The sequence below is a fragment of the Microcaecilia unicolor genome, chromosome 2 (assembly GCF_901765095.1).
Source record: "Microcaecilia unicolor chromosome 2, aMicUni1.1, whole genome shotgun sequence".
Lineage (NCBI taxonomy): Eukaryota > Metazoa > Chordata > Amphibia > Gymnophiona > Siphonopidae > Microcaecilia > Microcaecilia unicolor.
In genome coordinates, this window is record NC_044032.1 from 151,514,935 (window position 1) to 151,542,172 (window position 27,238).

A 27,238-nucleotide genomic window follows, 5' to 3' on the forward strand; every position below is an offset into this window, starting at 1 on the left:
CTAATTTGACCTCCAAACGAGATGACCTGTTTTAAGATGATCCTCTAGAAGATTGGCCTTCCCCCCTCAACCTAACACTATGGAGATAATTAGGAACAAGGGATATCCTTCAGTGCATTTTTTATACACTTATTCACACAATATTATAAAACTCTTTACAAGTAAAATAAACTTTGTATATGGAAAAAGCATTATTAAATTACCCCCATAAAGTGAGGACTGCTATATCTATATTCTTAGGAGAATAATAATCAACAAGGGCTACCATTAAGATGTGTTATTTTACCACTAACTCATAATATTTGAGCACAGATCCATTTTATGTAGCAAGACCTACTATCTGGGGTTAACAGTAAAATAACATGTCTTAAAGGTAGCTCACATTGACAACTTTCCCCCTTTAGTTGCAAATAATTGTGGTTAATAATAAAATAACACATCATAATGATAGTCCATATTGATAAATTCCCCCTTATGTAGATATATGAACTGGATAGTGGCCGAGTAGCACAAGTTTCTGAAATTTGAGGTTCCACCTACTCTACCCCTCAATTTCACCCCACTTTATTTGTTTAACTTTTGACCACATATAAGATTATATGGCCAAAAGATATCAATGCAGAGTGGCAGTAATTTTGAAAAAAAAATCATATATGTGTGACTCCCAGAGTCACATGGATAAGTCTTTCTGAATATTAACCCCAACATTTTCAATAAAATTGTTTTTTTCCACCATGATTTTTCATTTCATTTATTACCATTTATATACCGCCCTTATCCAGAGCGGTATACAAAGCAAACACACATAATAAAAACATTAAAAGACACAAGAAGTACAATACAAATTCAAAAGCGACATGACAAATAAACTGATCGCAGTATTAAGTCCATGAGCTGCAAAACGTACTATTTAACCTGTCCCAACAAACACTGACTGCTTGAGCTGTCTTTTAAACAATCCTGTGTTCTTCTGTGTCATGAAAGTTGCAGACAATCCACCTTATAATTGAAAGAGAAAAACGCCTAGATTTCGACCCAAATCGGGAGATAGATGTTTATCTCACAAAAACAAATAAATCGGTATAATGGAAAGCCGATTTTGGACGTTTTCAACTGCACTCCATCGCGGAAGCGTACAAAGTTGACGGGGGCGTGTCGGAGGCGTGGCGAAGGTGGAACTGGGGCGTGGTTATCGGCCGAGGAGAGATGGACGCCTTTCGCCGATAATGGAAAAAAAGTATGTGTTTGTAGCTAGAATTTAGGGCACTTTTCCTGGACCCTGTTTTTTCCACGAATAAGGCCCCAAAAAGTGCCCTAAATGACCAGATTACCCCCAGAGGGAATCGGGGATGACCTCCCCTGATTCCCCCAGTGGTCACTAACCCCCTCCCACCACAAAAAATGATGTTTCACAACTTTTATTTTCACCCTCAAATGTCATACCCACCTCCCTGGCAGCAGTATGCAGGTCCCTGGAGCAGTTGTTAGGGGGTGCAGTGGACTTCAGGCAGGTGGACCCAGGCCCATCCCCCCCTACCTGTTACTATTGTGCTGCTTAATGCTTAGTCGTCCACCCCCCCAAACCCACTGTACCCACATGTAGGTGCCCCCCCTTCACCCCTTAGGACTATAGTAATGGTGTAGACTTGTGGGCAGTGGGTTTTGAGGGGGATTTGGGGGGCTCAACACACAAGGGAAGGGTGCTATGCACCTGGGAGCTCTTTTACCTTTTTTTTGGTTTTTGTAAAAGTGCCCCCTAGGGTGCCCGGTTAGTGTCCTGGCATGTGAGGGGGACCAGTGCACTACGACTCCTGGCCCCTCCCACGAACAAATGCCTTGGATTTATTCGTTTTTGAGCTGGGCGCTTTCATTTTCCATTATCACTGAAAAACAAAAACGCCCAGCTCACAAATTGTCGAATAAAACATGGACGTCTATTTTTTCGAAAATACGGTTCGGTCCGCCCCTTCACGGACCCGTTCTCGGAGATAAACGCCCATGGAGATAGACGTTTTTGTTCAATTATGCCCCTCGATTTGTTCCACTCTGTTGGACCTGCCACAGAGAGGATGCATCTCCTCATATCCTCCAGACAAAACAATTGAAAATCTGGAATTGTTAACAAACAAGTATTCTTTGATCGAAGCACCCGCTTCGGGCAATATAGATGGAGATGATCTGACAAATATTGAGATGAATCATGATGCACCCTATAATGAACCACCATCAACAATTTAAATTTGATTCTATTTTGCATGGTTAACTGATTCAATTTCTGGTAAAAGGGTGTAATATGATCATATTTTGATCTTGGTATATACTAACAGAACCCTGTTATCTTTCCCTAGCAGTGCTTCAGTTCCTTGCTACGTCAATCAGAGCTGCCTGATCTAGTTACAGCCCTCTGATCTTCTGGGCGGTAGAAGGAAGATGCAGTGAATGCTGTGCTTGACATTGACAAAAAGATCTGACCTCTAGGGTTCCACACCATTTTCCTTTAGTTTATGCATTTGGGGAGAGGAAGGGTGCGAGGCTACTTCATTTAATCTTTTGAAATGTCTTTTTAAAAACCACAGTACTATAGACAATCTTCCAGAAAAAAATGCTTTAAAAATAAGATTGCAATCTTATTCCCCAGGTAACATAGAAATGTGGAATATGCAATGGATCTGTGGTCAGTTGAACGGGAAATGGAGTTAGACTCTGGCTGTCAACATGTTTCACTTTTCTATGTTACCTGGGGAATAAGATTCAAATCATATTTTTTAAGCATTTTTTTTCTAGAACATTGCCTATAGTACTGTGGCTTTTAAAAAGACATTTCAAAAGCCACTCCATTTCCCATTCAACTGACTAGAGATCCATTGCATTTCAAATGTTTCCCCTCCTGCAATGGGGTTATATTAGTAGTTATAGGTTCTGAAAGCTTTTCCTACTTGGTCACATTAAGAGTCTATTTAAATGGAGGCACTGCTGTGCTAATCCTTGTTAGAATACTATGCTGACATCATAGCTGCAAACTATGCCTGTTAAAAAAATTACAGGTACCTTTACTGCATGAAAAAAGCAAACATGATGCTAGGAATTATTAGGAAAGGGATGGTGGAATAAGACAGAAAATACTATCATGCCTTTGTATCGCTCCATGATGTGTCCGCACCTTGAGTAGTGCAATCAGTTCTGGTCACCATATCTCAAAAAAGATATAGTGGAATTAGAAAAGGTTCAAAGAAGAGCAATTAAAATGATAAAGGGGATGGAACTCATCTCGTATGAGAAAAAGCCTAAAGAGGTTAGGGCTCTTCAGCTTGGAAAAGAGATGGCTGAGGGGAGATTTGATTGAGGTCTACAAAATCCTGAGTGGTGTAAAACGAATAGAACAAATAGGAGGAAATATTTTTTCGCTCAACAAATAGTTAAGCTCTGGAACTCTTTGCCAGAGGAGGTGGTAACAGCGGTTAGCGTATCTGGGTTTAAAAAAGGTTTGGACAAATTCCTGGAGGAAAGGTCCATAGTCTGCTATTGAGACAGACATGGGAAGCATTCACTATTTAATCAGAAGCGGAGCCAGGTTGACGGCGCGGGGGGAGTGAGAGCGGCACGAGAGCAGACTTCCACCGGCGCTGGAGCACATTTTCAATGCAACACATTCAGAAAAAAATAGGCGCCAGAGCTGGCAGAACTCTGTTTGGGGGAGCGGCCGCTCCCCTGGCACCCCCCCTGGCTATGCCACTGTATATAATATATGCACACACATCACAATTCTGGCCCTGCTCTGCACAAACTATGCTCCTTGCAATGCATCTGCATGGCACACGCATAAATATGCGCACACACGTTTAAAACATAAGAATAGCCACACTGAATAAGACCAGTGATCCATGTAGCCCAGCATCCCACTTCTAGCTGCGGCCAACCCAGGCCACAAATACCTGGCAGAAACCCAACCAGCAGCACCACTCCATAACACCAATACTAGGGCAAGTAGCGGCCTCTCCCATGGCCACCTCAATCACAAGATGTGCATATTCAGCCATGCACTGTATATAACCAGGGCTGCCGAGAGGGGGGGCAGGGGGGACAAAATTCCCCAGGCCCAGACCTCCAAGGGGAGCCTGACGCTGGGGTAAAGCCGCCGGCGCTGCAGTTCCCGGTCTCACCTGCCTGCCTCCTCAGCTCCGGGCTCCTTGCATTCGAAGCGGCAGTCACAGATCGCCTCTCTTCTGGCCTTCCCTCCCTGTGTCCTGCCCTCGCGGAAACCAGAAGTTACATCAGACGAGGGCGGGACACAGGGAGGGAAGGCCAGAAGAGGGGGCGATCTGCGACTGCAGCCTTGAATGCAGGGGACCCGGAGCCGTGGAGGCAGGCAAGTGAGACCCCAGACTGCAGCGGCGGGGCGGCAGCAGCGGGGGGCGGAGGCGGGGCGCCTTGCCCCGGACCCGGCCTAGTCTCTCGGTAGCCCTGTATATAACAGTCATTTCAGCTGCTGTATATGTGGAAGTTGCTTTATAAAATGACCCCCTCTCCCCCCTCCAAGGTTTTCTTCATTCTGGCAAGTGCCATATTATGACAGTTTAGTGTTAACAGAAATCGGTATTTGGTGTACAGCTGTACGTACCACATCAGTGATTTGTAAAGCCCAGGTGCCTGTGGGATTTTCTCCCCATGTATGAACAGACATAAAGTCCCAGTTTTTGAAACCTCTGAAGGATGAGTCTCTTGTTCTTTCGGACAGAAGGATGGCAGTGGTCCCTGCAAAAGAGTAACAAGGATATGTCAACTGTTCTTTGAAAAAAATCTTTCCTGTATTCAATTTGCATTTTGCTTTTAGCCCAAAGGCTCTATGAAACCTGCTTAAGAAAGGGATAATGAAATCTGTGGCATATTTTATATGTCTTGAATAACAGTAATTAAAACATGAAGGGAAAAAGATCTTTTTTACACACATTAATGCACTGACTGATCAAAATCTAGCATCAAAAGCTGTGGAAAAGATGAAATACTTCAAATATATCCTACAATGTCCGGTAGCTCCTCTTGCAAAGTTCTGGAATAGAGTGAAATCACCATCCTATCTTCTTTTTAAGCATGTTCTGCATCAGTTATAAGCACTTATTTTCGAGGATCAGTCTGTCTGTCTGACTGTTACATCTATCTAACTGTATGTATCTATTTGTTTGAGTATGTGCAAACATGCATTCTAAGTAAATCAGACAGAAGCCGGCATGAGACCGCAGCTCTTGCTGGCAAAAATCAGGCCTAAGTCACTGCTATGACAGGAGAAAATTAAACGGCCCACTGGCCCTCATTAGAGGCTCCCCTAGACCTACCCGAAGGGGATCTGTGAACCCTGGTGGTCCAGGATACTTCCTTCCCCTCTCTCCCCAGCTTCAATGCCCCAACTCTTACATTGGGTTGGGTCAGCCTGGCAACTTCTTCTTCCTCCCGGGACCCCTATTGACTGGGGGTAATTGGGGTAGGAGCAAACACACTTGTTCCTGCTCCAACAGCCGTCTACATAAATATGGTACCAGGTGGCCCCTAGTAAGAGTTTCACTAGACTAATGCTAGAGGTCACTCTTCCAGATAACGACGCACGCCATTATTTGACAATCTCACCCTAGTGTAGTACCTTAAGACTACTACTAGGGTCAGCCAGTGCCATATTTGTATAGGCAGCCACCAGGTCAGGAACTAGTGGGGATCCCTCCTGCCCCCATCACTCCTGCTCTTCTAGGGATGAGTTGAGGTTCCTGGGATTAGGAAAAGGGGAAGGGAGCACAACATTACTAGAGAAAGGGAATCAGGGTGGGGATAGAGTAGATAGACAGGCAGATATAGAGGTAGATTCTGAGAAGAGAGAAATTTAATAACGCATCTGTATTCTGCTTAACCAAGAATGTAGTTGGCTCAAGGCAGGTCTCAAGAAACTACAAGTATTACAGTTCTTAATAGTACTAAATTATTTCAACATTTCTCAAACCATAAATATAAAAAACCCTCCACTAGACATTAAAATATTTTATAAAAGGAGCAAAATAAGATGAAAAGTCAGAATCAGGTGGAGTAGGGGGAGTGTTAAAAAGAAAAAGAAAAATGAACAGTAGACTTTGGAAAGGAATCTGCCAGAGGATTAGAGCAGTCTTTGGTAATTTCTGGAAGAGAACCTGGACCTTCTGAAGGGATGTTGCTAGTGGCAGTAATGTACTCCCCAGAGGAAGATTTAAACTCTGACTTTGCTGCTGAAAGTTTGTCTTTGAAACCTCTTCACCACTGAGATTGCAGCTGGCCCCGATGAGACAGAGAGAGAATCAGCCAGTCTGTACCCAACTGGTTAGACAATTGTGGCACTTGCAAAGAGCACGGATTCAGAGTCTGGGGTGAGCGGCAGATCTGAAGAGGCTGCTGGCTTGCAATAATGAGGAGCTGTGGGGACCCACTTCACCTCGTATAGTCTGATTGGGAAGGAGTAAGGAGAGTCTTGGGATGCTTAGCCTTACCACCCAGACAGCCATATGTCACTTCTATGGGACACTACATCTGTGGCAGAGTGGAGGAAATTTAAGAAAAAGGAAAACATCTTTAACTGTACCAGGCTACAGCAGTAAAAGTATTTAACTAAATTGTGTGACCATCAACTAGCATAAATGTAACATCTCACTGAACTGTAATTAACAACTGACTGAATACCATCACCCTACCATGTGTAGCTTTGTTCTGTTAAAAACGTGAGCAGGAAGAATGGATATCCAAGTGTATATAAATTGGCATTTGACATGACCTTTTGTTTTCACTGTTCCTGTGCTTCATCATTTGAGAGTACAGTAAAGTTCCAGTTTTAAGTTACTTCATGGTGTGGTGGTGTGGATTTCTTGTGTAGATGGAAAGTCTGATGCCTCCTTTGCCCAGCCTTCCAGCCTTAAGGTTGGCCCCAGGTATGGTCCCACCAAATAAATAACTTATGTGCCACTCCTCTCACCTTCCGGGCAGACTACATAAAAAGCCAGGGGGTTACAAACGTAGCAATAAACTTTCTTTCAAATAAAACAAGACATGAGAGGAAAGCACTGAATGTGATATAAAAACATGACTGTGGTCTAGGGGTCCTTTTTCTAAGGTGCGCTGAAAAATGGCCTGCGGCAGTGTAGGCGCATGTTTTGGCCACGTGCAGAATCATTTTTCAGCGCGCCTGTAAAAAATGCCTTTTGGGGGGAGGGGGACAAAAATGGATGTGCGGCAAAATGAAAATTGGCACGAGTCCATTTTGGGTCTGAGACCTTATTGCCAGCCATTGGTTTAGCGGTAAGGTCTCATGCGTTAACCGGGCGATAATGGTCAACCGGAAAATAAAAATATTTTTAGACATACGTAGTGGACATGCGTCAAAAATAAAATTACCGCCCGGGCCACGCGGTAGCCGGGCAGTAACTTGGAATTCACGTACATTGGGCTTGCGTAAGTGCTTACGTGGCTTAGTAAAAGAGCCCCCTAATTTGGAGTTTTGGGAGAAGAGAGAGAGAGAGAGAGAAAGATTGCTCTGATGCTTAGTGGCCAAGCAAAAGGCAGCACTGGAAGCATTCAGAGGACAGCAGCATCCTTCTTCCCAAGCCACAGTAGGGTCATTAAAGAATGTGGCTGTATGTTGGTGAGGATGTGCAAGAAAATGGAAAACACAGGAGATTATGCATGATGTCTTGTGAATGGGAGTTGGCAGAGATAGTGAAGTAAGGTATTATCTTATCAAGGAGGATAAACAGAAAAATAAGAACATTGCCTAGCTGAATTCAAACAATACTCTTTAAGTCTTTACCTCATAATGACTGTATGTGTTAAATGCCCATACTATACCTGAAGGGGAGGTGAGAGTAATATGAAGGTCTCCTCTGCGAGAATATTCAATGGTTGCTTCAAGTTGCACATGTTCCAATGACCTTATATAGTTACTCTGGCCCTCACAGGCTTTTGTAGGAATCTCAATGGTTATCTGACCTCCTGATCGTAGTGTCCTAGAAGGATTATGAGAAGCAAGAAATTAAGTCACATTTTCTTTACATTGCAAAGTATTATATTTCCTCTATTTTTTGCCACTATAATGCTATATGCTGGTAATTGTGCTCATGCTGGAAAAACATTGACTGGTCCAAAACAAAAGTTAAATTTTGGCATTCACAAGAGCACCCCAAACAGAGGATGGTAGCAAGCACAGCACATCATTTATTGCACATTTGCCCCCAAATTCTGTATAGGTCTCCCAAATGTGGCCATGGATTCAAGATCTGCACATAAACTAATTAGTCAATTAAGTGATAACAATCAATTATTAGCGTTACCAAGCACTTAATTGGCAGTAATTAGGAGTTACACTTGGATCTGCCCTATGCCCTATTCTATAACATGTGCGCCTAAATTTCATAGTGCGCAATTCAAAGGGGGGCGTGGCCATGAGAGAGGCATGGGCAGATCAGTAGCTTTCCCTTCAGTTGGGCACTGACACTTACACCAGCTTTTGGCAGGTGTAAGGGTTTGCACCCATAGTTAGGTTGAAGAAGCACGCCAGCCTAATATTCTATAAAGGACACTCTGCGCACAGCACCCTTTTTGCAGAATACTATCTTAGCATGGATCATAACGGTGCCTAATTTTGGGTGCCATTTACCAAATCTGGCCCTTGATGTCCCTTCATTAGTATGTGCATATATGCTCCCTCCAATATTTAAAGTTGTTTAACTGGCCAGACATGGCCACTGACTGGTTAAACAGCATACTGGTGCCTAACTGGTAATATTCAGCAGGAGATAACCGGTTATCTCCACTGAGTATTGCCAGATAGCTCCTAGCACATAACCGGCTGTATTGCGTGACTTATCCGGTTAGGTGCCGATATTTAGTGCCTAACCCAATGGTTCCCAAATCTGGTCCTGGAGGCACCCCAGCCAGTCAGGTTTTCAGGATACCCACAATGAATATTCATGAGAGAGATTTGCATGCAGTGTATCACGCTTTTGTGCGAGGTCATATAATACCTTGGTTCAAATTCACTGTCTTTCACAATGCATTCTTTCTTCTCTGGGACTCCTTTCCAGGTCTCAGGATTTGCTAAGTCCACCAGTGCTTTGGCGTTGAGTAGACCAAACCCAAATCTGCTATTCACCATTAGTCCGGCTCCATTTTTCTTCCATTCTGGATTGTTGGCCAATGGGTCATACTCAGATGTCCAGACTACCAGGTGTTGGAGATCTCGCCATGTTAGGTTAGGGCTAATTTAAAAAAAAGTCTGATTAATTAATACTGAAGTGCTACACAGGTTTTTAATAGAATGCTTAAGTTATTTTTTATCCAATAAAAATCAGAGAAGAAAGTCTGACACAGAACAATAAATTTTCTCTATATAAAAAGTTATTCCTGTACTTCAGAGCCTATGTTTGAAAAGTTTTGTAAATAAGGCAGTTTTATTTTTATTTTTGGAATGAGGAATGGTGGAGGGGGGAGGGGGGTTAGCAGTTTCCTCATATATCTAGTGTTTCCACCTGGATTGCAACCCAGGTCTGGCCCAAGAGTACTGACACCTTAGGTGAATCTTCATCTTGACCCAAAGGGTGGATCAAGCCCCCCTCCCACATCATGTCCAGCATCTCCCTTTCCCTTTCCATCCCTTCCCTACCCTATCCTTCCATAGTTCAGCATCAACACCCCCCCCCCCCAAAGTGTCCAGCATCTCTCTCATTTCCTACCTCCCCTCCCCTAAAGAATCCAGCATTTCTTCTTGCCTACCTCCCCTCCATCTTTCTCCTTTCATACCTCCCCTCCCCCAAATGTCCAGTATTTCTTTTTCACTACTTCCCCTCTTCTGAGGTGTCCAGCATCTCTCCCCTTCCACTCCCCATTCCAAGATATCCAGCATCTCTCTCCTTTCCTACCAGTGCTCTCTCCCAAATATCCAGCATTTCCCCTGAGGTGTCCAGCATCTCTCCCCTTCCACTCCCTCACCCCAAGATATCCAGCATCTCTCCTATCACCCTTCCCCATGATGTCCGGCATTTCTCTATCCCTACCTCCCCTCGCTGAGGTGTTCAGTATCTCCTCTTTTCTCCTCACCCAAGGTATTCAGCAGCTTCCTTCCCTTTCTTACCACTTCCAGGAAGAAATGATAGTCAACATGCCTACATGGCCAGTGCAGGGCAAGAAGTTCAGAAGGCACTGGACCCAGTAGGCCTTGAGCGTCCACATATGCTCAAGGCCCCAGGTTAGCCTCAATGAATCTTCAGTAGACACTCTGACTCTGGCATTGAGGCCACCCTAGACAGATGCCTAGTCCACTGATAGACAAGTAGCACATAAACCAAGGAGGTAAAATAAATAAATAAAGTCTAGAAGGCCATTCCTGCAGCACTACAGCTTCCTGACATCCCCCACCATTTCAAAATCTACCTCCCTTCTATCCGATCCCCATCTGCCTCTCTCCACATGTCTGATTCCCCCTCCCCAAAATTGCTATCCCTTTCTGCTTCCTCTAACCCAACAATCAACCCCCCCACCCCCGATGTCTTTGTTCACCCTTCAATAAGTAAACCCTGCCTCCCCGATCCTTATCCTTTCCGCATTCCACTATAACTCTCCTAGACTCACCTGGGGGTGTTTAAAGTCTAGATAGTGATGCCAGACTGTAGCAGTGCCAGTTCCCCTTTGCTGCCTCCCAGATCAAGGACCATACTACAAAATGGCATCTCTACCCCTAGTGGTAGTCTCACAAGGCTACTGCTAGGGAGCATCCTTTCCATATAAGGGGGAAGGTAAGGAACAGATGTAGGTTTGCCTTTTGGGGTGGGCAGAGTTTAATTGTAGGGATGGGGGCTGGAGAGCACTAGTAATGCTGCAGGGGGTGGGACGTGGAGGGGGATGGATGGGGATCAGTAGCAGGGAGATAGATTTTAAAATAGTGGGGTATGTCAGAGAGGTGCACCACCACTGGAATGGCCTTCGAGACTTTATTTATTTATTTTACTGCCTTGGGCTCTTCCCGTATTACATGCTGTGACAGATAGCATGGGCACTTGTGCTATTTACCACTGCATGTAACACAGAACCTGTGTAATGGCTGCACTAAATGCAGGGAAGACTCTGGGCTTGCCCCCAGCATTTACCACACCAGCTTTGCACATCCCGAGCTATAGTTCGCCCTACCATCATGTGAAAATGGCAAAAATGTATAGTACTTTAGTAATAGGGGCCCCCTAAATTTGGCTACTAGGTGTCACTGTTGAATGATAGTCAAGACTCCCTCCCACCTCAGCAGCATTCAAGCTTCAGCTGGGCCTGGGAGTTGAACCCGAGTTTTCTATATTTAGGGGTCCTGTTACTATGCTGTGGTAAAAATTGGCCTTAGCGCATCCTTACATGGGCCATTCCTACACGCTAAGGCCATTTCTACCACAGCCATTAAAAAAACCCTGATTTTCCATTTATTTCACTAATGGCCATAAGCGGTAAGAGCTCCCACGTTATCCTGCGCTAACCAGTTAGCGGGTGGTAATGTCAATGCGTTAACTGGTTAGCACTGGAATGACCATGCTCCATCCCTGACACCTCCTCAGAAAAATACAAAAGAAAATATTTTGCACGCATTTACCACACACACATGCAAAAAATAACATGCGATGCTTTAACGCATCCCACATAAGTCCATTTTTGCTGCAATAGGCACAAGTTAACGCCTAACGCAGCTTAGTAAAAGGTCCCCTAATTTATTTATGCTATCCAAAGCAACTTACAGCCCATATTAAAAGAATAATCAACATCATTCACAAATTAGTCCATCTTCAACCCCCATCCCAACAGAAGAACACACATTCTGTGCATCTGATGGTATAGGTTAGCAGTAAAAAGTAAGGTATTCAGTTTTGTTTTCTCAAATCTAACATCTTCAAAGAAGTAGTAACAGTTAAACAAAATGGAAGTGGCTATAACAACTAATTTCTCCCCACTAAAAGAAAATTCCCTATTAGAAGGTGGTTCCTGTTCATCACCAGGGACAGGCTGTACCATGTCTGGTTTTGCTCTGTTGCATCTGTGGACTTATGTCCTGTTTTTCTTTAAGAACTGGAATTATAAATCTGTTGAAGTTAAAGGAGCAAAGAAGGATTAGCTCAGCCAGTCCCCGAATGCAAGGCATTGTAACGTAAACCCTAGAACAGGGCCTTTTGGGCCTTCTAAAAGGCACCCAAGGGAACAACAAGGTTGTGCTGAATCCTGATGTTCAGTGACCTGGATTCTATTTTTTTTCATTTTTTTATTTATTAGGTTAACACAACTTTCACAAGCATGCACTTGTTTAGGAAAGTTTGATAGGCCTGAGAAACAGCAAAAAGACAAAAAGTAAAAATAAAAGAGCAAATTCTAATCTATTTCAAGCCAGTAACATTAGACCACAATCATATCCAAGAGCGGACCTAGAAATACTGGAGATATGTAATAAGAAAACTAAGGGACATTTTTACTAAGCCATGGTAAAAAAGTGGCCTGCGCTAGTTTTGGTGCATGAAGTTGGCAAGCGCTGGGCCACCTTTACTATGGAAGGAAAAAGGCCTTTTTAAAAAAAAAAAAACAGGGCAGTAAATGGCTGTGCACTAATATTGGGGTAGAGTTTCCACAGGAGTGGATGAACGCTAAATCCCACGAGCGAAGATGCAAGAAAATAAAGTGGAAAGTGGACCAATGACTTCAGGACATAGAGACTGAGATGATATTCATGAAGCAAACTTTATTGTAGACTCGACACAGTACTGTGTTTCGGCCACAGGCCTGCCTCAGCAGTCTAAAAAGATTTTATTAAAACAACATTAAAAAATTATATTAAAAACAGAAAAATATAAACTTCGATTACCAGAACTATCATACAACAAATATTTAAAAAAAAAATTTCAAAAAATATATAATTGAGGACGAACACATATATAACATATCTAATACATAAATAAAAGAAATTTGTATGTTAAAATACAGGCTTGATAAATATACTCATATTTCTAAAAATTTAAAGTAAAGTTCAAATATGAAATTTATATTATATAACTGGCATTACAGTGGGGGAAATAAGTATTTGATCCCTTGCTGATTTTGTAAGTTTGCCCACTGACAAAGACATGAGCAGCCCATAATTGAAGGGTAGGTTATTGGTAACAGTGAGAGATAGCACATCACAAATTAAATCCGGAAAATCACATTGTGGAAAGTATATGAATTTATTTGCATTCTGCAGAGGGAAATAAGTATTTGATCCCCCACCAACCAGTAAGAGATCTGGCCCCTACAGACCAGGTAGATGCTCCAAATCAACTCGTTACCTGCATGACAGACAGCTGTCGGCAATGGTCACCTGTATGAAAGACACCTGTCCACAGACTCAGTGAATCAGTCAGACTCTAACCTCTACAAAATGGCCAAGAGCAAGGAGCTGTCTAAGGATGTCAGGGACAAGATCATACACCTGCACAAGGCTGGAATGGGCTACAAAACCATCAGTAAGACGCTGGGCGAGAAGGAGACAACTGTTGGTGCCATAGTAAGAAAATGGAAGAAGTACAAAATGACTGTCAATCGACAAAGATCTGGGGCTCCACGCAAAATCTCACCTCGTGGGGTATCCTTGATCATGAGGAAGGTTAGAAATCAGCCTACAACTACAAGGGGGGAACTTGTCAATGATCTCAAGGCAGCTGGGACCACTGTCACCACGAAAACCATTGGTAACACATTACGACATAACGGATTGCAATCCTGCAGTGCCCGCAAGGTCCCCCTGCTCCGGAAGGCACATGTGACGGCCCGTCTGAAGTTTGCCAGTGAACACCTGGATGATGCCGAGAGTGATTGGGAGAAGGTGCTGTGGTCAGATGAGACAAAAATTGAGCTCTTTGGCATGAACTCAACTCGCCGTGTTTGGAGGAAGAGAAATGCTGCCTATGACCCAAAGAACACCGTCCCCACTGTCAAGCATGGAGGTGGAAATGTTATGTTTTGGGGGTGTTTCTCTGCTAAGGGCACAGGACTACTTCACCGCATCAATGGGAGAATGGATGGGGCCATGTACCGTACAATTCTGAGTGACAACCTCCTTCCCTCCGCCAGGGCCTTAAAAATGGGTCGTGGCTGGGTCTTCCAGCACGACAATGACCCAAAACATACAGCCAAGGCAACAAAGGAGTGGCTCAGGAAGAAGCACATTAGGGTCATGGAGTGGCCTAGCCAGTCACCAGACCTTAATCCCATTGAAAACTTATGGAGGGAGCTGAAGCTGCGAGTTGCCAAGCGACAGCCCAGAACTCTTAATGATTTAGAGATGATCTGCAAAGAGGAGTGGACCAAAATTCCTCCTGACATGTGTGCAAACCTCATCATCAACTACAGAAGACGTCTGACCGCTGTGCTTGCCAACAAGGGTTTTGCCACCAAGTATTAGGTCTTGTTTGCCAGAGGGATCAAATACTTATTTCCCTCTGCAGAATGCAAATAAATTCATATACTTTCCACAATGTGATTTTCCGGATTTAATTTGTGATGTGCTATCTCTCACTGTTACCAATAACCTACCCTTCAATTATGGGCTGCTCATGTCTTTGTCAGTGGGCAAACTTACAAAATCAGCAAGGGATCAAATACTTATTTCCCCCACTGTATATAATATACCATGCCTTTGTAAAAGGACCCCTCAGTAAACAAAATATAACAGGAATAGGCTTAGCTGGGACCCTGGTGCCATCTTTACAGACATTTCCCAAACAGAATGGAGAGAGATCCTCACTCCAAGGACTGTAGGACCTCTCCACCTCCCATAACCAGTGAAACAGTACCTTACACTCCAGAATACAAAAATGGCTGAAGACTAGTCTGCTGCAAACCCTTGTGACTCAAAGGAAAATAAGGAGCTGACTCCACCGAAGTCAACAAGGGATCTGTGGGAATTGTCAGGCCTAATTCCCACACACACTACAACCAAAGCTGGCACAGCTGGGTTTGATAGGGGAAAGGGTGTACACAACACACCTTAAATAATTATGCCACTGCTACACTCACCAACTCAACAAATTTCTCAAAGCTCAGCAATTGGGTATATCTTCCTTGTCCTTAAACTCTAATTTAGACACTTGTACATGGAATTTAATACTATGACTATGGCTGATTCAAAACTTCAGCAGGCTGGGAAAGTCTTACTTTGCTTCGAGCGCAAGAGCAAAAATGCCTGCAGCAAGTGGAGCCGACGCAGAGGTGCCAGTGTGGGTCTCGGTGCATTCATTATGAAGATCCGTGCTCGTCTAAAGGGAAGAAATATATAAAGCTACAGTAAGATATTGTACGTAGGAAGCTGATGGAGTAACTAGAGCACATGCTAATGTATAGCCTGCCAGCAGCCTGATTGCTCTTGCTTAATGGTATTTAATAGCAAAATACTTTTTTGCTGGAATGAGATACACCTACAGAGACTATTTCATATAGTTTAACAACAATATGTTACAAAAACAGAAATTATTGATACAAATCATACAGCACCTCATTTTATTTTGACTGGAACACTGAATATGATAACTGACAAAACATTATTCGGGAGCTTTCTGGGTTTCCTGACAATAGCTAGACAGAGTGTTGTCGCTTTCACACAGTACCAATTGTCTATCAGTAAACAACGTCAGGCAAAGAAAAGCTATCTGTATTCACCTTACAGTTGGAACAAGAGGCTTTCAGGTCAATATTGAGCCGCCGTGGTCAGCGATTTTAAAAAGTTGGCTGTGATGGTGAGGGCCACTCTCTGAACACTGGCCGACGCTGAATATTCAGATAAGGCAATCAGCGCCAGAATCTGTCTGGACTATGACAATATTCAGTCTGCTATCCTGATAAGTTTTCTGTGAAATTTAAGATAGTCTTCCAGCAATCCTAAGTTATCCTGGCAGCAGACTGGATATTACCATTAGCCAAATAGGTTCTACAGCTGCCCCACCCTGTTTAATTCTCATTACGGAACTGAGCATATAAAAGTTCATTGTTGGCTAGACATTTTATTGGCATAACACACTGGGAAATGTTGGATAATTTTATAACTGCACATATGCATGTGGAGGGTAATTTTAGAAAAGGTTGCCTATGTGTGAAGTGTAAGTGCCTATTCTAGGGCTATTTTATAAAGGTAACGTGGAGGGGGATAATCGAACGGGGGCGCCCATCTCTAAGGATGGCCCTGTAAAGGGGCGGGGTAACCTGTATTATCGAAACAAGATGGACGTCCATCTTCATTTCGATAATACGGTCGGGGACACCCAAATCATGAAATTTAGGTTGACCTTAGAGATGGTCGTCCCCAGTGTTTGGCGATAATAGACACCGAGCACACCCATCTTAGAAATGACCAAATCCAAGCCATTTGGTCATGGGAGGAGCCAGCATTTGTAGTGCACTGGTCCCACTAACTGAATGGAAAAAGCCCTTCCCTTGCTGATCTGGAAAGGAACAGGCATGCATGAAGGAAATTGCATGCAAATGAGCTGTTCGCTGTTAGCTCATTTGCACATGATTTCCTTCCTAAGGAGGGGAAGTGATGGCAGTTGAGGACATCCAAAATGTGGATGTTTCTGTAAGAAGGATGCCCATGCCTTTGCTATGCCTCCAACACATTTATTTGGATTTTGGATCACAAATAACAGTAATGGGATTTAAACTGACCACCTCTGGAGTGCAAGACCAGAGATCTAACCACTAGGCCACTCTGCCAATCCTCCAAGCCACTCCCTTGAAATTTGGCCATCCCTGTGGGGGGGGGGGGGGCAGTATGCAGTTCCCTGGGGGAGGCAGTGGAGGCATAACAAAGGTGTGGACGTCCTTCTTTCAGACATCAAAGGGATGGCCAAACTTCAAGCATGTGGAGGAGTGGCAGAGTGGCCTAGTGATTAGAGCACTGGTCTTGCAATCTAGTGGTGGCAGGTTCAAATCCCACTGCTGCTACTTGTGATCCAAAATCCAAATAAATAAAGAGGGTGTCAGAGACATAGCAAAGGCTTGGTTGTGAAAAAAAATGGACCAAGTAAAGTCGGCCAAATGCTCGTCAGGGACACCCTTCTTTTTTCCATTATCGGCCAAGGATGACCATCTGTTAACCACGCCCCCGTCCTGCCTTCTGTACACTGCCAACACGCTCCCCCTTGAACTTTGGTTGTCCCCATGACGGAAAGCAGTTGAGGATGCCCAAAATCGGCTTTTGATTATGCTGATTTGGGCAACCTTAGGAGAAGGACGCCCATCTCCCAATTTGTGTCAGAAGATGGGCGCCCTTCTCCTTCAAAAATAAGCAGGATAGTTTTATAAGATAGCCCCCAAACGAAACGACTGACGTCACAAAGACTTACAACTTTCTCACCCGAAGTCGCAGTAAAAGCACCAACAAACAGGCAGGCTCGACTCTGTCCTTCGCTTCCCTGCCCTCTCTGCGTCCCGCCTTCCTCTGATGTCATTTCCTTTCGGGCGGGCGGGACGCTGAGAGGGCAGGGAAGCGAAGGACGAAGTCGATCCTGCTTGCTTGTTGGTGCTTTTACTGGCGCTAGCTAGTTCGCCACTGCAAGCCTGTCCCGAAGATGGTAAGTGAGTGGAAGTAACTGAGCCTGAGGTCCTGAGACAGTAAGGATTAAGAAGAAGACATCATTATTTGGTACCGTCTCATTTTTTTCCACTCCCCCGCGCAGCCGTCGCCATTCACTCAAAACACATCAAGCAAACCTGTGAGTTGCTGCTGCTGCCTGCATCCACGTTGTCGTTCTTTATTGGTCCATCTTTACTAAGTCTACTACTTACAAGTGTTAGAGATCTGGCCATCTTGTAAGGCACTGCCTACCCAACAAAAACAGTGTTAGAGATCTGGCCATCTGAATTGATTTATTTTCTCCTGGAGAAAATAAATCAATTCAGATGGCCAGATCTCTAACACTGTTTTGTTGGGTAGGCAGTGCCTTACAAGATAGAGGGAGTGCTGGGTAAGGAGGAAAGAAGGAAGGGAGGGAGAAAGAGCTGGCTTGATATCTCATACATATTCATTATGGTTATTCCCAAAAAAAGCCAGCTATTTTTCCCTTCCTTCCTCCATATTAGCATATTCATTTGCAAATGAATATGCTAATATGCTCTGCCCATCCTTTGCCCCCCAAATGAAACAGTCAAACTACGCCCATGTTTAAAAGACATGTGAACAGAAACTGTTTACTATAGTTTTCTGTAGGGTCTCTTGTTAATTTCAGTGTAATTAAAAATGTTGAAATAAATAAAAATAAAGTAAAAAAGAAAAAAAAAAAAAAAGGAAACTAAGAATAGTACACCACAAGCTGCTGTCCAAACTTCCCCATGTAAACTGGTCAGAAGGGAAAAAGTTGGTTAGCACTGGGGATTCTCCCTCCAAGACCAAAACTGCAAGAAGCCTCCTGTCTCAATCCCGTTTATGCCTCCAAACCCTGAATGAAAAGTAAAGAGCTGTCAAAGCCCAAGTTACCTCCATCCTTCCACCTATCTCTTGGGAGATGGGTTGCCAAACCCTAATCCTGCCTCCACCCCTTATTAAGGCTGGACAGTCCAGTGGTGTGCTGGAGTGGGCTCTCACGGGCTCGCGAGAGCCGTTTGTTAAGTTTTTAAGAATTTTGGGAGCTGGTTGTTAAAGTAGGCCTCCCCATGGCTACTTTAACAACTGACTCCCAAAATGTGGGCTTGGGCCCCCTCCTGAATTCTCTTTTACTTTGCTGGCAGTGATGCTGGCACCACCAGCCAAGTAAATAGACTGCTGCTGCTCCCTGCTCCTTGTTTCTGATTCTGAGCATCAGGCTGGGACTTTTCATGCAAGCGCAAGAAGGTTCCATCATGCTACTCAGAGCCAGAAACAAGCAGCAGAGAATGGTGGCAGTCCATTTATTGGCTGGTGGGGCTCAGCAAAGGTATGCCTAGTGTGCCCGCACAAGGGAGGGAAGAGAGAGGCATGTATTCCCCCCCCCCCCCAAAAAAAAAAATTTCAGGGCCAGCTATGCCCGGAGAGAGAGCCCGTTGTTAAAAATTTACCAGCACACCCCTGCTGGACACTGAGTGCCCTCCATTACTTGACATCTCTGTTCTCCCCCCCCTCCCCTCACACACTCACAGTTCCTCTCTACTTCTACCTTACCAGCAGCAGGCCAGGAAGAAGATGCTGCTCTTCCTACCCTGCAGCCAGAACATTTCAAAATGGCCCCTGTTGACCTCTCAAGGTACAGTTAGATAAAATGAGAAACTTAAGAACATCTGTGCTACTTTAACACTCTTGAAAGAGGCATCATACAGCAAGCAGGTACATTTTCACAAAGAATTTTTTAAATATGAAAACTATACTGTGCCTCTCCTCATCCACAAATATACTAGAATTCTGGTAGCAGCAACAAGGAAATGATAACCTACTATTCTTTGATCGTTGTAATCGCCACTACTGTATGCTGTAGCTAGTGTTGAAGAGCATTTCTCTGCGTACCAAGGAGACAGGCCATGCTCGGAGGCACTACTTATAGACAAAGTGTAGATGCTGTCTGTGTACCCATCACAGTCACAGTTATCACCCTGGTGGCCTCCATTTCCAGATGCCCAGACGAAAATCGAGCCTTTTCCTTTTCGACCCTAAGGAAATGGAATGTTATGTTGTTAGAAGGAAGAATAACAGTATAAAATATCTTCAGCATCTTGCAACTACCAAACTGCATCAAATTCAGAAAATAGATTCAAAGGCTTATAAAACAGTTCAGAAAAATATTTTGAGGCCAATATTAAGAAACAAAAAGCCGAGCGCCTAAATTTATGCATCTCAGTTAGATGCCTGAATTTGTTCTCTACTTTCAGCTAAACTGAGCAACCTGTTTTCAGCTGAAAGTTTACTTAAATGGATCTTGGCAGGTATAGGTGGGTATGGGTTAGATTCCATTGGGGAAGGGCGGAGGTGGGTGAAATTTCTGTCCCCGTGCAACTCTCTACACCAAAGTCTAAAACTATGAGTGTGTGCATGAGTGTATCTGAAAAGCAAGCATATGCTTGTGTTTATGTGTACGTATGAAGAATGAGAACAGGCATGCACATGTCCTTTGAAAATCTGGGCTGGAATGCAGAAGTCCACTGGTACAAATGTACCTGTGTACATATGAAGTGATGGGAAGTTTTCAGTCTGGGGAATTCACTCAAGAGGTGGCATTAAGTGTACCTACACTACTGACAGGCAGTTAGTGTGACCGTTGACCAAACGAAAACAAGTGAACCTGGCAAACCTCACTTTCTCCCCTAAAGTTCACAATCCCACCCTCCAATCACATACCCTACTCCTCAATTACATGCCAAACCTCCCTTAAGAGCATCACCCAACCCTACCCCTAATACCCACAATACCTGGGGGTTTCCTTGGTGATATAGTGTTGGGGAAGGACTTATCCCCAGATACTCTTGCCCCTTTTTGGTCACAGGTGCAACATGGCAGCTGTAACCCCTAGCAGTAGTCCCACGGTGATACTGCAAAAGATTATTTGATACTGGAGCCCAAATTAACCCCCAAATTCTATAAACGGTGCTTAAAATTGGCATAAAAATTTAGACACATGCCCAATTTGCATGTGCAATTTAATTTAATAACGAGCCAATAATCACCAACAATTGAGTGCTAAAAATCAATTATCAGCACTAATTGGCCTTAATTGAAAACTTATGCATGCATTTTTAGTGACATGGACCAATGCATAAATTTTACACCTGGTTCCAAAAAGGGGGCATGACCATGGGAGGGTCATGGGCGGATCAGGGGCATTCCTAGAATTTTTATGCATTATAGAATAAGGGAGATCCAAGCTTAATTTAGACATGAGGATTTATACCAGGGTTTACTTGGTGTAAATCCTGGCATCTAAACTTCGGCACTAAGCATATTCTATAAACAGCGCTTAGCGCTTTATTTTTTCAGTGCCAAATGCGTTCTGCCCTTATTTGACAGCTTGACCCTACAGGTAGTATTGCAACACTACCAGTAGGGGTCAGAGCTACCATTTTGAACCTGGAACCAGAAAAGGAATAGAGCATCCAGGGGATTGCTCCTGCCCCAACACTATCGCTTACAGGAGGCGTATATGTGATCAGGGGCTAGGGTTGTAGTTGGGGAGTTGCACTAATTTTTGTACCAAATACAAGTACAAAAATGTATCACACTTTAGTAAATGGGCTCCAAGAGCATAAGAACAGCCATACTGGCTCAGACCAGTTGTCCATTTAGCCCAGTATCCTGCTTCCACCAGTGGCCAAGCCAAGTCACAAGTTCCTGGCAGAAACCCACAGGCAGTGGCTTCCTCCATGTCTATCTCAATAACAGACTAGGCAACGAGTTCCAGAGCTTAACTGCTCTTTGCTAGAAAAAATATTTCCTCCAATTTGTTTTACAAGTATTTCCATGTAATTTCATTGAGTGTCCGCTGGTCTTTATACTTTTTGAAGGGTAAAGATAGGAATTTAGCTCTAGTAAATTTTCAGAGCCTACCTCTCAATGGAGTATAAACTCTTTGAAAACTGACTGCTTTGTTTTTTAAAATATGAATACTTAACAGTTTAGCATGAAAATAGAAGTTATGAAGTATGCTTAGCAAAGCAGCAATTTCTTTCATAACTGTTCCATCATTATTACTATAGTCATATATAGGTTGCTTACTGCTTTCTATGCTGGTACAGATTTATTATAATAATGAATGACTCGCATCCAAAGCTTGGGGGCCATTCTTCTTCTGTCTTACATTTCTCCTGCTTGTTCCATCCGTAATGCATGAGAGATGCCACATTGCAGTCATGACAGTATTTTCCATGTATTTGCCAAAAAATAACACAATCAGACATCCTACAAAGGGCACCAGCAAGGACTGCAGAAAATGTCAGAAAACAAAGCTACAGGAGAACTGAAAGACTTGCAATCTATAAAAGGAGGTATGAGTCATATCTCTGTTTTCCATACAAAAAGAATACCCATTTTGTATGAGCTGGTAGCGTGTTTTCTATATACAGCCTTTTCCAGCAATTAAATTGGAAATAAAAGCTGTTTTCACCTAGTACAACTAGAAACATGATGGCAGATAATAAGGGCCAAATGACCCATCCAGTCTGCCCATCCTCAGTAACCACTAACTCCTCCTTTTCCAAAAAGATCCCATGTGTCTGTCCCACGCTTTCTTAAATTCTGACACAGTCTTCATCTCTATGACCTCCACCAGGAGGCCATTCCATGTATTCACCATCTTTTCTGTGAGAGTATTTTCTTAGATTCCTCCTAAGCTTATTTCCTCTTAACTTTATCGAATGCCCCCTCATTCCAGAGTTTTCCTTCATTTGAAAAAGACTCTCCTCCTGTACATTAATGCCACTGAGGTATTTAAATGTCTCCATCACATCCCCTCTCTCCTGCCTCTCTTCCAGTGTATACATGCATATTTATGAGGGATATTCTGAGAACTTGATTTGCTGGCAGCCTTCAAGGTATGGGAGTGGAGACCAAAGTCATACATCCTTGTCCCAGTAAAGGGGTATGCCAAAGGGTAATGGTTTTTTGTGGACTTGGCATTAACGTTTGTTTCCTTCATTTGTCCTAGAGCTTGAGTATGTGAGATATGATTTCTGAAGATCCTAACAAGCATCTCTGAATTCATGATTTTGTTGGAGTAAGTTATAGGGCTACTATACATACGCAGCACTGTACATATCACATGTAGGTACTTTTGCTGTCCCTAGTGGGCTCACAATCTAAGTTTGTTTGCTTTTTAAACCTGGGGCAAGGGTTAAGTGACTTGCTCAGGGTCACAAGGAGCTACAGTGGGAATTGAACCCAGAATCTCAGTCTGTTACAATAATCATTAGGCCACTGCTCCAGTCCTGAGGAAAGTTTATGAGTGGAAGAAACATTTGGAAGAATATGTCAGTTTATGGCTGGCAGATCACCTTCATCCACTGCAAAGTTTTATTTATTATTATTGATTTAAACCACAATTTTGTATTTATGGTGAAGACTTAGTTGACAGATGTGGAGGAATGGGTGATTTCACAGTTATGGCCTCATTAACTTAGTTTGCGTCACTAAAAAAAAAAAAGATTAAAAGGCCAATGCACTAAACTGCAAATATTTTCACAGGCCATGCACAAAAATGCTAAAATGGCCTGAAAAGCACGGAAATGCAGGCTTTTTCGAGCAAGTTATTCCTGCATAGGGCCCTTTTGCAAAACATTTGCAAAATGGTCCCTTGCAAGTAATGAAGTTTTGCATATATTCCACTACACACAAAAGTTTACAAAAAATTTGAATTAATGCAAAGCAGCTCATTAATTCAGAATTTAGTGAAAACTGGAAAGCAAAGACATCATTTTGGTCTGTTTTTTGCTAACAACAAACCTACACCTCCTTTTTTGTGAAAGTTTGCTCCAGAAGCTCATTACTGTAGTGTGAAGTTCTTGAATTCTCAAAACATCCAAGCTCTCCTAACATAAAGGTCTTTGATGTTGAAAACACCTTAGGCCTTGATGGAGGAACCATTTTTTTGCTTAATGTCCTGTAATAGGCATTGAGCAGAGTGGTGAGTGCCCAACCCCGCTGTGTATGGAGCATTTTCAACCAATCAATATGGAGGAACTTTGAATGCATCTGTTGTAGTTGGGGTTCTGTGTACAATTCTGGAGACCACACTTTCAAAAAGATATAGTCAGTTCAGAGGGTGGCCATTAAAATAATCAGTAGTCTTCATCATAAAGTATATAGGACAGGCTTAAAATTCTCAATATGTAGACCTTGGAAGAAAAGTGAGAGAGGGGAGATATGACAGAAACATTTAAATGCACAGGACGTAGGCCTCTTTCAACTGAAAGGAAGCTCTGGGGACAGACTCAGGAGTAATCTAACTGTAACCCTGGTCTCACCACAAAAGTTCAGGTACCAGCTAGCTCCTCTCAGGTCAGCACCCGAGACCAGGCCACAAAACAAAGCTTTTAAGTTTCTTAAATCACTGAGCTGGGCGCTGTACAGGGTCGAACTTACTCCAATAGGCTGTAGGGTGTTAAACCAGGCTTCATCTCTTTATTCACTTTTCTTTGTTAGTCTGGGAGTAGACAAACTTCACCCTCATACAAAAGAAAGACTCCAGTCCAGGTTTTGTAAACCACACACAAACTTAAAACTCTGTAAGAAACAGTTCATCTAGGCTTCATGAATTCTGGAGGCAAATAATCTTTCTTGGTATCAACAATTTGTATTCCAAACAGATAGTTCGAGGTTAAGTGCCAGTTTCAAGACTTTTGTGTCAGTTCAATAGTCCATTTGTAAATCCTATGGTATATACATATTTACAACTCCTTCAGTCTATCATCCATCCTTTTTTGGGTGAACAATCTAAGACTGTGCCTGCAGCACTTGTGCAGCAAGCAATCTCCACTATGGATCAGACATCCCTATCTGTCCTCTCACCCAAAGATGTACCTCTCAGGGCTACTGCTTTTGGCTCTGAACACGCTCCTTTCCTTTCATGCTCTTGTCAAGTACCTGGAACATCAAACATGGAGTCAGGCGTTCTCACCTCAAATGTACTTAATATTTCCTTTCCGACTTCTACGTTTGTACACGCCTACATTTTTGACACGCCTACGTTTGTACGTGCCTACTCTGTACTACCTACGCGCCTACATTTGTAAGTGCCTACGCTTTGGCGCGCCTATCCTGACATCAGACGCCATCCCTTTTTAACTAGGAGATTCCCTCTTCTCATTGCCTCAGCTACTCGTTCCTGATGTCTGATGCATTCCGGTTATTCTCCTGACCTTTGCCTGGACCTGACCTCTACTGGATGCCGCCTGCCTTGACTATCACCTGGACCTGACCTCGGCTGGATTGCTGCCTGCCTTGACCACTGCCTGGATTTGGCCTCTACTGGATTGCCGCCTGCCTTGACTATTGCCTGAACCTGACCTCAGCTGGTTTGCTGCCTGCCTACTACTACTAATACTACAATTTAGCATTTATATAGCGCTACGAAGCGTACGCAGCGCTGCACAAACATAGAAGAAAGACAGTCCCTGCTCAAAGAGCTTACAATCTAATAGACAAAAATAATAAAGTAAGCAAATCAATTAATGTGTAGAGGAAAGAGGAGAGGAGGGTAGGTAGAAGTGAGAGGTACAAGTGGTTACAAGTCAAAAGCAATGTTGAAGAGGTGGGCTTTCAATCTAGATTTAAAGATGGTCAAGGATGGGGCAAGATGTAGGGGCTCAGGAAGTTTATTCCAGGCGTAGGGGGCAGCGAGACAGATTTCCACCTGTACCTGGCTGCCTCCTGAGTCCTCCTGTCAGTCCCTCTCCTAAGTCCTGCTGGTTGCCTGAACCCAGGGGCTCAACCACTGGGGAACGATGGTCGCTGTGGGATTTCTGACTGCTGGTCTCCGGATCAGCGCAAAGGCTCATTTGCTATTCCTGACATTGTGACAACTCTCAGGCTGGGTTCCCTTACTTCCCACCTGGAGTAGTCCTCCACTTCATGGTTAATGCTTGTACTGGCAGAAACCTCCACTTAATTCAGTCTTAGTTGCTTGACCACATCCAGGACACCCCCCTCTCCACAAGGGTCCCGGCAGGGGTAGAGGCAACCAAAGACCATGTGCTCTCTCTAACAACTTTTATTAACTGCAAATTCCATCCCTACTGTCATTCAATAACCAGAAACATTTCCCTCAGCACTTTCCCACAAACACTCCCCTTAGGGCTGGGCTTCTCACTCTCTCCTTGCCATCTAATTCCCCCACCCCCACCCCCAGTGACTCTAGGAAGGGCTTCTCATTAGTTTAGTAGTCCCCATTATAAGGAAATACTTATCAAAAGTGGTGATAGGGAAGAAGCTGGAAACTACAGGCCGGTAAGCCTCACTTCGGTTATTGGAAAAGTAATGAAAGTGATGCTGAAGGAAAGGATAGTGAATTTCCTGGAATCCAATAAGTTGCAAGATCCGAGACAACATGGTTTTACCAAAGGTAAATCGTGCCAAACGAATCTCATTGAATTCTTTGACTGGATGACCAGGGAACTGAATCAAGGACTTGCGATAGATGTAATCTACTTAGATTTCAGCAAAGCCTTTGACACGGTTCCTCACAGGAGGCTGTTCAATAAACTTGACAGGCTGAAGATAAGACCCAATGTGGTGAACTGGATTAGGAACTGGTTGACAGACAGACACCAGAGGGTGGTGGTTAATGGAATTCACTTGGATGAGGGAAAGGTGAGTAGCAGAGTGCCTCAGGGATCGGTACTGGGGCCGATTCTGTTCAATATATTTGTGAACGACATTGCCGAAGGGTTAGAAGGTAAAGTTTGCCTTTTTGCAGATGACACCAAGATTAGTAACAGAGTGGACACCCTGGAGGGAGTGAAAAACATGAAAAAGGATCTGCAGAAGCTAGAAGAATGGTCTAATGTTTGGCAATTAAAATTCAATGCAAAGTGATGCACTTAGGGAGTAGAAATCCACAGGAGACATATGTGTTAGGCGGTGAGATTCTTTGATATGTACAGAAGGGAGAGGGATCTTGGAGTGATAGTATCTGAGGATCTGAAGGCGACGAAACAGTGTGACAATGCGGTGGCTGTAGCCAGAAGAATGCTAGGCTGTATAGAGAGAGGTGTGACCAGCAGAAGAAAGGAGGTGTTGATGCCCCTGTACAAGTTGTTGGTGAGGCCCCACTTGGAGTATTGTGTTCAGTTTTGGAGGCTGTATCTTGCTAAGGATGTAAAAAGAATTGAGGCAGTGCAAAGAAAAGCTACAAAAATGGTATGGGATTTGCGTTAAAAGACATATAAGGAGAGACTTGCTGACCTGAACATGTATACCCTGGAAGAAAGGAGAAACAGGGGTGATATGATACAGACGTTCAAATATTTGAAAGGTATTAATCTACAAACAAATCTTTTCTGTAGATGGGAAGGCGGTAGAATGAGAGGACATGAAATGAGATTGAAGGGGGGCAGACTCAAGAAAAATGTCAGGAAGTATTTTTTCACAGAGTGGTGGCTACTTGGAATGCCCTCCTGCAGGAGGTGGTAGAGATGAAAACGGTAACGGAATTCAAAAATGCGTGGGGTAAACATAAAGGAATTCTGTCAGAAGGAATGGATCCTCAGAAGCTTAGCGGAGATTGGGTGGCAGTACAGGTGG

At 43.6% G+C, this 27,238-nt stretch overlaps 1 protein-coding gene across 1 annotated transcript in view; it reads right to left on the reverse strand.

Annotated features, from left to right (window-relative positions):
• The window catches only part of PCSK1 (proprotein convertase subtilisin/kexin type 1), a 115,959-nt gene that overhangs the window by 20,242 nt on the left and 68,479 nt on the right, over nucleotides 1-27,238 (reverse strand). The window contains exons 8-12 of the mRNA XM_030192321.1: nucleotides 19,450-19,662; nucleotides 15,208-15,308; nucleotides 9,024-9,257; nucleotides 7,849-8,006; nucleotides 4,619-4,752 (exon numbers count right to left, since the gene is read on the reverse strand). Coding sequence (XP_030048181.1) covers nucleotides 4,619-4,752; nucleotides 7,849-8,006; nucleotides 9,024-9,257; nucleotides 15,208-15,308; nucleotides 19,450-19,662 — 840 coding nt within the window. The remainder of the gene's footprint in view (nucleotides 1-4,618; nucleotides 4,753-7,848; nucleotides 8,007-9,023; nucleotides 9,258-15,207; nucleotides 15,309-19,449; nucleotides 19,663-27,238) is intronic.